At 36.7% G+C, this 11,794-nt stretch overlaps 2 protein-coding genes across 2 annotated transcripts; both read left to right on the top strand.

The window, feature by feature from the left end:
• Positions 1 to 3,341: 3,341 nt before the first annotated feature.
• On the top strand, positions 3,342 to 4,277 carry LOC126689863 (uncharacterized). The gene has a single exon (XM_050385032.1). The coding sequence runs from the start codon at positions 3,342 to 3,344 to the stop codon at positions 4,275 to 4,277; it is 936 nt and encodes a 311-aa protein (XP_050240989.1).
• Positions 4,278 to 5,289: 1,012 nt separating this feature from the next.
• LOC126689862 (uncharacterized) lies at positions 5,290 to 6,129 on the top strand. Its single transcript, XM_050385031.1, has one exon. It carries the CDS (start codon positions 5,290 to 5,292, stop codon positions 6,127 to 6,129), a length of 840 nt encoding a protein of 279 aa, XP_050240988.1.
• The last annotated feature ends 5,665 nt before the right edge of the window (positions 6,130 to 11,794 follow it).

The raw sequence follows: 11,794 nt of genomic DNA, 5'->3' as shown, positions 1-11,794 counted from the left end.
GGTGAATTAGCTGCACACTTGACACCCCTACATGCAATCATGTCCAAGTTAAAACATAAAACAAAAAGGAAATACATGAGCCCCACCTTTTCCTTTCAATTTTTTCATTGCGGACCAAATAAGGCAGTAAACAAGCCAAGCCAAGTATTAAAAATTCAATCTTGTTCATTTAATTTTTTTCAAACACACGAGCCAAACTTGAGCTTATCACCAAACAAGATTTTGTATTCAAACTTGGCTCATTTTTTTTTTTTTTTTTTTTTATTGAGCAAGCTCAAGCTTGTTTACAAACTACTTTGTTAACTTTTTTTTTTTTTTTTTTTTCTATATACTGTGAAACCATGATTAAAATGTTTTAACTCTTCACAATTCCATAAATTATTCCTACGAATAGACTGTCTATATTATCAATAAGTCACAAATAATAGTTTAATATCATATGAAACTATTGACAAACTTATACAAATTTCAAGTCTATATAAATATATTTTTATAAGTGTTTGTGTATACACACACAAATATAATATTATATATAGTTAATTGAGCATTCATGTTCAAGAATACATTTTTATGGTTAAGCTTTGTTCATTTAGTAATCAAGCATAAACTTAACGCTTGAACTTATCTTGTTTTCCAAGTTAAGCTCAAGCTGTTTATAAAATTTAAACCAAACAATGAAAAACTTGTGGTTTCCTACAATATTTTCCTTCCATAATTTTTCATCCCATTCAAACACATCCATTAGTCTGTAATACTACATAATTATCAAAATTATCAATATTTGTGCTGTCATTTATGATTATAAATTAGAAGAAGTTACACTTTATCACTCCAAAAATTAGATCACCAAACCACCAACCACTGTGGTTTACCCAACAACCTCTGTGATCAACCATGACTACCCAATATCATAGAGATCCACAAACCCGACAACCCACAAACAATAGAAATTGACGACTCATCATGAACTAGGTTGAGAGAGAGAGAGAGAGAGAGAGAGAGAGAGAGAGAGAGAGAGAGAGAGAGAGAGAGAGAGAGAAAGAAGAAGAAGAAGAAGAAGAAAAAAAAGTATAATAGAACAAAATTTAGCAACACACTACAATAGTTGCTACTAGTAGCAACTTACTGTAGCATCTTAATTAAATGTTTTAGATATAGCACCTCCAATATGAATACTCTAAGTAGAACATAGTATAACTCCCTCCAATGTGAATACTCTAAGTAGAACGTAGTATAACTCTCTCTCTCTCTCCTCTCAGTCTCAACACACTGCTCAATTGAAATCCATTTGATTAAATTTTAGATGAAACAAATCAACATCAGCAACAAAGTTAGGAGTTCTCCTAGGCACAACATTTTTTCTCAAGCTCACAGCAGCCTCCAAACAACCCTTCGCCTTTCTTTAAACTACTTGAAATTCAATATACAAAGATGCTATACAAAGTCCAGAGTTTGGTATTTTAGGAGTATATTGAAAAATAAATTTGATCAATATGTAGTGTCATCTTATTGAACGGTAAGTAAAGATTTCCACCGCACAAAATATTTATTATGATCTTGACAAAACTTTATTCTTATTAACTAGGGATGATAATCTTTTAGTCTAGAGTAATGCTAGTTGTGGTCCTATCTTACTTTTGGTTGATGTTTCTTCCATCTTAAATCCCTTCATTTTCCATAAATTAAATACTAAACCTTTCCGTTATTAACAATTACTTGTAGTTAAACTCGTGCAATATACAGGAAAAACTACTGAATAATTTAATTTTTTTTAAATACTAAGTATTTTTAACATACACACCGGAAGAGGAGAGTAGGTTTTTTTAAAGAAACTTACAGTGATATATATACAAAATGATCTAACTTTTGGATACACAGCACAAACTTTAAATTTCTTTTACTCGCACTCATTTTCCAATGTGGGATTAACCCACTATTTTTTCTTTTGAGAATACTAAGTATTTTTAACACACACACGGGGAGAGGGGAGAAGGTTTTTTTAAAGAAACTTACAGTAGTGTATATCTAAAAGGGCCTAACTCTTTGATACATAGTACAGAATTTAAACATCTTTTACTCACACTCATTTTTCAAAACTACTGAATAAATTTGGAAGAAAAAAAAACATTATATTTTAGTTTGAATAGTTAGTACTTTTTTTTTTTGAGAAGGAGAATGGTTAGTACTTAGTATATGACTTTGATTAAAAAAAAGGGGGAATAGTTAGCATAAATGCATAAAATGCCTGTAAATGGGAGATGACTATAACTATCCAATTGACATTGGAATCATTTTTTTAATTAAAAAAAAAATTGTAATCATAAATAGGTAATAACTAACATTGTATAACTAAAAGAAAAGAAATGGACATAAGAAAATGATTTAATATTTTAAACATATATTTATAGGTAATCGGCATTTTTTTTCTAGGAAGTAATTATTAATTGATATCAACAATATAATAAATAGCCTTAAAAAATAACCTAATAAATAAATCTTTAAATTATCATTTTTGTGATGAATGGTGCATCAGCAATGTACTAAAATTTATACATGTCTAAGGATTACTATTTATATTATATTATCTGTCCATATCTTCTTCTTTTTTTTTTTGGTTAAGAGGAATATGTATTAAACTAGGAAATCATAAAAGGCGAAGTTGTGGCAGTGCGCCTTAGATAATACAACCCAGCAGCATCAGTGCTTAACATATTACACAAAACATCATTAGATGGCAGATCTAATACAACAAAATCCTCGGCAAGTGAATAGCCAGCACGAGCGAGATAATCTGCGCATCTATTCGCCTCTCTAAAGGTATGTATGACCTTGAAGCGATGAAATTGCCCCAGAAGGTACCTGCAATCATTGAGGAGAGGGGAATATGATCTGTTAGAGGTTGAATTGGCCGAGACAAGATTTACTACAGTGATAGCATCAAGTTCAACAACAATATGCTGAATGCCCAGTTGAGCAGCAAGTAACAATCCATCTCTCAAAGCCCAACACTCGGCTATGAAACTGGAAGCCACACCAATTTTTCTCATATGACCCTTACCTGTCCATATCAATTTAAAAGGAAAAGTGTCTCAAAAAACAGACTCACGTGCTTCTCAAATAAAAAAATAAAAAACAAACAGACTCACGTGATCCTTAAAAAAATAAAAAATAAAATACTAATAGAGTCACATTGTCATCGGAGTAGAAGTAAATAACACATAAAGGGAAAATTGTTAATGGAGCCTGAGTTTCAGTAAGCTAACCAACGTTCTAGTGAGGAAGATGCAGAGCTTGAGAAGAGTGTGAGGAAAGACAAAGAGAAATTTTTAGAGCAACCATTTATGCCAAACCGGTCCCAAGTCAGCTACAAAGATAGGCTGGTGGGAGACATCCTTGGTGCCTATGCACAAGCTTTTTGGTTTGACAAAGAGGAAGAGGCTGAGGATGAGGCTGAATCAAATATTGAACTGGATGATCTAGTGGAAGGTATGGTGGATGTGAAACTTTCTAAAGAAACTAAGGCTAGGATTAGAGCTCCTTGGACTAAGGCATTGATAGTGAAAGTGTATGGCAAAACTGTGGGATATAGTTACCTCACTTTCAAAATCAATACCTTATGGAAGCCTGTTGCAAAGATGGTTTGTGTTGATCTTGGAAAGGATTTTTTTCTAATCAAGTTTAGTGATAAGTTTGACTATGACAAGGTGCTTCAAGGTGGCCCCTGGTTTGTTGGGGAGCACTCTCTAGCAATAAAACCATGGGAACCATATTTTAAAGCTTTTGAAGCTTCATTCTCTTCAGTGGCTGTTTGGATCAGATTTCCAAAGCTCCCTATCGAATTTTATGACCTTATGGTGCTCAGAGAGATTGGCTCAGCCATTGGACCTGTTTTGCGGATTGACTCCTACACCGCGTCGGGTTCAAGAGCAAGTTTTGCTCGTCTGTGTGTCCAAATTGATCTTTCCAAGCCGTTAGTCAATCTGGTCAGAATGGGACGTCTAAGGCAAAAGGTGATGTATGAGGGAATCTCAGCTTTGTGTTTTTGTTGTGGGAGGCTTGGGCACAAACAAGAAAGCTGTGGATTCCGTGTAAGACCAATGGAGAAGAATAGAGAGGAAGGTCCTTCAGAGAGTCAAAAGGTGCAACAGAACGAACGAGCTGGACATACTGAACAAAGTGTACAATCCGATTCCAACTTTGGTGATTGGATGATAGTTACTAGAAGAAAAAATTATGTTAGAATGGGACGGAACCGTGGGACCAAATCACCCCACTAGCAACCAAGTGCCACTCCCAAGGAAAGTAAGGGCAAAGAAGTAAAATCAAACCCCCTGCCATCTCCCAACTCTGAATTGACCTTTCAATTTAAATCTGGTCATGTGATGAAAGCCGTTGGTGCTTCTGAAATCTCTGAGGCAGCACTCACATCAAACAAGTTTGACGAGATTCGCATGCAAGCTTTACATGGAGATTGCCAATATGATAAACAGGTGGCTTGTCAAAATCCTTTCAACCATGATCTGGGTACTCCTTCTTCCCAAACGGCTAATCTTAGGAATAAGAAAGCAAAGCTCTCTAAAGCAGGCCGTGAGAAGAGGAATCCAAGCACCAGCAGCTCCAAAACCTTAAAGAGAGCCAACCCCGAACTTGATTCTTGCCTTAAGCCATCTGCTCTTGCATCCGGTCCGAGTAGCCATGGCTTCTCCCTACCCAACCTTCTTTCCACTTCCCACGGTGGGGTTGGCAATCTGGTACAGGAACAAGATGATAGCCATCCCAGAGGAGCTGATTGCTCAAATCCGTGCAGCCCCAACGGAAACAATGGGTTGGTTCGAAGAGGACCTAGCGGCAGCCTGGAGGCACATCTTCCCAATCACCCCGACCAGTGTAAGAACAGGGAGTCTTCCCTTGGATCACCCTGCTTGGGACAAGACCCCAAATCAATGGTGGAAGTTCCTAACCGACACACCGTTGATCTCAGAAAAGGAAGTGCAGGAGTTGAACAAGCTAAGGCGGCCATTAGTAGTGCCCCACTTGGACGAATCGGGCTGGCTTGTCCAAGAGAGGAAAGTGATAGATTTCAGGGGATCGGTCTCAACGCATCTGGGGAATATGCCTATGTTGAAGTTGTTCCAGATTCTTAACCCAGTCAAGAGATGCGATCTTCTGGTATGTTGCAAAGAAGAAATTTAGGGGATATTGAACTATTTGGTGGTGTGGAAGCCGAATTGGGTAGTGTCCAAGGATCTCTTAAGGAGGTTGGGATGGAGCATGATTGCATCAGCAATGATGGGGACTAACACTATGGAAGTGCCGAATATTAACTGCTCCAAAATGAATATCCTTTTGTGGAATTGTAGGGGTGCCCTGAACAGGGACTTCACGAGAAGGGTTTTTGAAATGGCAGTTAACCATTTTCAGGCCATAATGATTATCACTGAAACAAGAGTGGGTGGCGATAGGGCTACCAAGATTATTGAGGGTCTTCCTTTCGATGGATTCTTTGTCACTGAAACCATTGGATATGCGGGAGGACTTTGGCTACTCTGGAAAAAAGAGGAGGTAGAGGTGTTTGTCCTGGCTGCCACAAAACAAGAGATCCATGCTACTATTAAGGTATGCAATTCTGATTTTACTTGGCTTATTTCTTCTGTTTATGCGAGTCCTCGCCTTGCTGAAAGAAAAATATTATGGGCTAATCTGTCCCAAGTTGCTCTTTTACATAATCTTCCCTGGTTACTTCTTGGTGACTTTAATGAAATTCTGTGTGGAAATGATAAACTGGGGGGTAGGCAAATCAATCTTAATAGAGCATTAGAATTTAAATCCTGTCTGGATGATTGTAACTTCCTGGACCTAGGTTTCTCTGGACCAAAGTTCACTTGGTCTAATCGTCGGCAAATTTCTTATCTTATTTTAGAGCACATTGATAGATGCTTTGTGAACCCTGCTTGGAGAACTCTATACCCCGAAGCCTCGGTGACCCATTTGCCTAGGGTATTTTCTGATCACTGCCCTGTTCTCCTAGAGTTATCTAGACCTCCTCCCACGGCAACTGATAAACCTTTTAGGTTTCACACCATGTGGCTGCACCATCCAGATTTCCCAAATGTGATTGGGAAAACTTAGGAGCCTGGGCTTGATCTTCAAACAGCTATTAAGAGTTTTGCGGATAATGCTAAACACTGGAACAGATCGGTTTTTGGGAATATTTTTGTCCGGAAGAAAAGGGTATTAGCCAGGATAAATGGGGCCCAAAAAGCCCTTTCCAATGGCCCTAGTCATTTCTTGATTCAGCTAGAAAAGAGTCTCATTGATGAGTATAACTTAATAATGCAGCAAGAGGAGGAATATTGGGCCTTAAAATCTCGTCTTAATTGAGCTGTGTATGGTGATTCCAACACTTCATTTTTTCATGTCTCCACGCTAGTCAGGAGGCATAGGAACAAGATTAGAATGTTAAAAAATTCTGTTGGGGAATGGATTACTAATGAAGAGGAAGTTAAAGAGTACATCCTTTCGGGCTTTAAAGAGATTTTCCAAACGGAGCTTCTATTCTCCCCCGCTGATTCAGTGGCCCTTTTTTCCAGTTGCAGCTTCCTTTCTGAGGAAGAGAGATCCATATTGGCTGGCCCTATTTTGGAGGATGAAATTAGACATGGCCTTTGGGCCTTAAAGCCATTTAAAGCCCCTAGACCAGACGGATTACATGCGGGGTTTTTCCAATATTTTTGGAATGATGTTAAAAATTTTGTCTGTATGGAAGTTTCAAATATTTTTGATTCAAGGGTGATTCTTGATTTTCTTAATGAAACCTTGATTTCACTTATCCTAAGTGCACTAGCCCGGAAAGTTTGGGTAATTTTAGACCGATTAGTCTATGCAACGCCATCTATAAGGTGGTTACAAAAATCATTGTTGGCCGCATTAGACCCTTTTTGGATAAACTTATTTCGCCAAATCAGACTGCCTTTGTCCCGGGAAGACGGGGTTTGAACAATGTTGTTGTTGCACAAGAACTTATTCACTCTTTAGATAAAAAGAAGGGTAGAGTGGGCTTCATGGCCATCAAGGTGGATCTTGTGAAGGCTTATGACCGTCTTGAGTGGTCATTCATCCGAAAAATCCTCCAAGCCTTTTGTTTTCCTCATGAGTTGATTAAGTTGATTATGAGTTGTGTGTCAACCACGACTATCTCTATTCTCATTAATGGAGGTAAGTCAAGCACCTTCAAGCCCACGAGAGGGATACGTCAAGGCGACCCCCTTTCTCCATATTTGTTCATCCTTTGCATGGAGTATCTTGGATTTCTCATCAATGAAAGTTGTAGGATGAAAAATTGGACACCACTGAAAGCTTCTAGGCAGAATGTGGGTGTTTCACACCTTTTCTTTGCAGACGACCTTATGCTGTTTGCCAAAGCTAATAAGGTTGGTGCTGAATCCATTAAAAAGGTGCTGAATATCTTTTGCAAGGAATCTGGGCAACTGGTTAGTGTTGAAAAATCTCGCATTTATTTCTCGCCTAATGTCTCCCCAAACACTAGAGAGGATATCTGTGGTGTTCTTGATATTGCTGAAACCTCAAATATTGGAAAATACTTAGGCATCCCCCTAAATCACAAAGGTGCAGCCCGGAATAGATACAATTTTGTTGTGGAAAGGGTTATCTCTAAGCTTTCAAGGTGGAAATCTAAATTCCTATCCTTCGCTGGAAGAACGGTTCTTGTCAAATCTGTTATGGCTACAATCCCAAATTATGTTATGCAGGGGGCTGCTTTGCCGAGTCATGTTTGTGAAAAGCTTGATAAAGTCAATAGAGATTTCTTGTGGGGTTCATCTACAGAGAAGAGAAAGCTTCACTTTGTTGGGTGGAGCAAAATAATTAGGCCCAAGGATGAGGGGGGGCTCGGCATCCAGGCAGCAAGGGCCAAAAACATTGCCTTACTTGCCAAGCTCAATTAGAGACTCTATCAAGACAAAAAGTCCTTGTGGGCAAAAGTCTTATTGAGTAAATATTGCTCCCAACATCGTCAGGACTCTTTAGATCCGGAGAAGCTTCCTTGCTCTTCTAATTGGGCTGCAATCAAAGTGGGGTTTCCTATCTTTAAGCAAGGCATTTGCTGGAATGTGGGAAACAAGTCGAAGCTGAGTTTTTGGGAAAGTAATTGGGTGAAGGGCAATACTATAAGAGAATTGATTGAGGGCCCTCTTCCCCAACATGAGGAGTCTCTTACTATTTCTGATATTCACCAAAATAGGCATTGGAACTTTGGGAAAATTTCTTTTGTCCTTCCTAAGGTGGTCATTGATAGAATTCAAGCCATTCCTATCCAATCCTTTGGTGAGAGGGAGGATACTTTGATGTGGAAATTTTCAGCTGATGGACATTTCAGTATGGACTCAGCCTACCGATTGACTATTTCAGATCAGCCTAAACCTCTATCTTTTTCTGGTTGCTGGGTTTGGAGTGTGGATACATTGCCAAAAATAAGGCAATTTCTTTGGTTGTGCAACCATGCTAGCATACCTACCAAGCAAGTGATTAAACATAGGGGAATTGATTGCTCTGTCCTCTGCCCTTTATGCAATGTGCAAGAGGAGTCTATCATACATACACTCAGAGATTGCCCATTTGCGAGGAAATTTTGGTTATCCATTGGAGTGCCTCAAGTTCTTACTGATTTTCTTAGTCTTGATCTGCTGGTTTGGCTTAGAATTAACTGCTTGTGCAGCAGAAATATTCAAGCTAAAGGTCTTCCTTCGTGCTTCATCTTCCCTTTTGCGGCTTGGTGGTTATGGAAACATAGAAATAAGGTTGTTTTTGAAAACTGTCCAGCCAACCCAAAGCTTTATCTGTCTTGTATCCAGGCTGTGAGAGAGTATGTTTACTGTGTAAGCAAAACTCAAAAGACCAAACATAATATTGTTGTTCAAGTGTGCTGGTTCAGTCCACCTGTTGGCTGGTTTAAGCTAAATTCTGATGGGGCTGCTCTTGGAAACCCAGGTAAGGCAGGTGGGGGAGGTCTAATACGTGATTATCAAGGGAAATGGGTCAAAGGGTACATGAGGCATATCGGGTTTGCTTCTAGTATCATAGCAGAATTTTGGGCGTTGAAGGATGGGTTGCTGCTTGCTTCCCAACTTGGCATCTCTAAGCTTCTTGTTGAGTTGGATGCACAAACTGTGGTCAACCTGCTTCACTCTTCCAGACCTTACAATAACTCCTTTTCTTCTCTGCTTAATGATTGCAGGTACCTCTTTAGCCAGTTCCAGCAAGTCAGGGTCAGCCATGTCTTTCGAGAAGTGAATAGATGTGCGGATTATCTTGCTAAAGGAGGCTGCACCCTTGATGGGAATTTTGTTCTTTTGGACACTCCTATTTCGGAAGCTCTTTGTATTATTTTAAATTCTGATGCTCTTGGACTGTACTCCTTAAGGCTTGTAGCCAACACTTCGCCTTTTATGGCTAGTTAATGCAGTATTCCCCATTAACCAAAAAAGAAGAAGTAAATAACACAAATATTTTATAAGACTACTGGGAAATAGTTGGAACTTGGAAACCACACTTTCCTTTTTAATCCTTCTCATCTTCTTCTTTTGTCAAATGCTTTAAAATTTGAAAAATGGGAAACAGGTTTGGTGGAGTTCAGACCCGTAGAGTTGAAAAATAATGGAAAACTTTAGTTGAGACTTGAGAGAGACATGCATTAATCCATGAAATTAAGGGTTTATTTTTTTCTTATGTTTTTTCTGTACCTTTTCTTTGCAGCACTATTGGATAAAGAAAAAAAAGTGGGCTATTATATACATGGATGATAACATAATTTTATGCAAAATATTTCAATTGCACCGCGCATCGTGTGAGATATTGGCTAATATAAAATATGGTTTATATACATGGATGATAAGATAATTTTATGCAAAATAGTTCAATTGCATTGCGTAGGATATCGGCTAGTATAAAAATAAGGATGAGGTCAATGGTTTAAATTTAGATACCAATCAGTTTTTGGTATAGGTGAGGATTGAACATCAGATCTCTTATTCAACTATCAGAGACTTTACTAGTTAAACTAATGCAGTTTTTATTCCCTCTAATTATTCTTATGTCATACATAACACTTTCAATTAAAGTGTATTTAATATATACTTTATGTAATTTAATTATATTTTATTTTTATTAAATTGACTTGTATATATTTAGACATGTCAAGACTTACTTTTTTTTTTTTTTTTTGCAAAGATGCAAAGACTTATTTGATATAAACACTTTTGTTTATGTAAGAAAATATCATATATCAAATCAAAATTACAAACATTCCATGTATAAGTAATAAATTAATATTTTATATATATATATATATATATATGTGTCTGTTATTTTTTGGATTAATTTCTTTTATTTAGTTTTTTTAGATATATATATATATATATATATATAGTTCAAGTTACACTTGGTGTAACTCTAAGTAATGTTACACCACCCAATAACTTGTTATAGAATTCATATTTTGAAAATCTCAATGTTGAATTACATATTCTATATGTTCTTAACATTCATTCTAATTTTCATGTCAATTAGATTTTATTTACCATTCGATCCATAAACTCAACTTTTATGCATTATTTTAAATTACAAAAACTTGAATTTAAACAATTGAATGATTACATAGCTATTAATATTTGATCACTTTGAAATTTTACATGCATGGAGAACATACGAAGATAATGTAATCTAACGGTGAATTTGTCAAAATTCGTATCTAATTAAAAAATATTGAGTGGTATAACATTACTTAAAATTACACCAAGTGTAACTTGAACCTAACTCACTCTCTCTCTATATATATATATATACTTATGGCTCGGCCACTGGTTCCACTACTTGGTTCTCTTTTCTACCTATAAACCTAATCAAGGTTTTACAACACTATAGACCCCACGGCTAGTAGGATGAACAAGTGCCTATATACATGCATCATTCTTGTATTCCAAAGAGTTATATATAGCCGTGGACTTACATAATTCAGATTTCTCATTATGCAATCTAATCATCGTGCCTCCTATTTCAACTTGTAGTCTTCTTTTCATGCAACAAAGAGATTTATTAAACAAGCAAGTACAAGGCTAATAGGACAAATGTGGGTTAATCCGAAATTATACCTTGGACAAAAGTGATATCTTTAAGGTTTTATAATTAAACATCTTAACAGTATTACTTAATAATCTAGCTGGTATATTATGTGGTGGAAAAGGATACGATAAGATGGAATTAGAAATAACATGACATGTTCGGTTCCCATAGATATTGGAAATTTGGGGCTTAGAACAAGAGATATACATGCTGAAAGTGAACTGGGCAGCAAGTAAAAGTAATGGAAAAATTTAGAAATATTAATATTGTCAACGTGAATAAAATGAAAAGCCTGTGGTACCAGCTGGACTTATTAAATATGTATATGTATGGATAAGGCTTTCGTATTTCTGAATAATATGATTAGATTTATGTAATTTACACTTTGTAAAAATTATTTTCAAGTTTATATGATGTGAAATTTATTTGTTGTGAGCACTTTGAAAATTGATTTAAACTTTATGACAAGTCGTGATTAAAGCTCATTATTGTATTTAGTCTTTAATAATGGACAATTATATTGTAACTAGTTGTTAGTAAGGGACGGTTCCATAAAAGAGACAATGCACTTTTGGTAGCCCCTTAGCAAGAGAGTATATCATTAAGGATCTGAAAATGACACTTCTTAGCAAGAGAGTGCACCTTTAAATTCCAAAGA

Source organism: Quercus robur, chromosome 6 (assembly GCF_932294415.1).
Source record: "Quercus robur chromosome 6, dhQueRobu3.1, whole genome shotgun sequence".
Classification (NCBI taxonomy): domain Eukaryota; kingdom Viridiplantae; phylum Streptophyta; class Magnoliopsida; order Fagales; family Fagaceae; genus Quercus; species Quercus robur.
The sequence above is the reverse complement of the archived record's forward strand: the minus strand, read 5'-3'. Positions and strand labels throughout refer to the sequence as shown.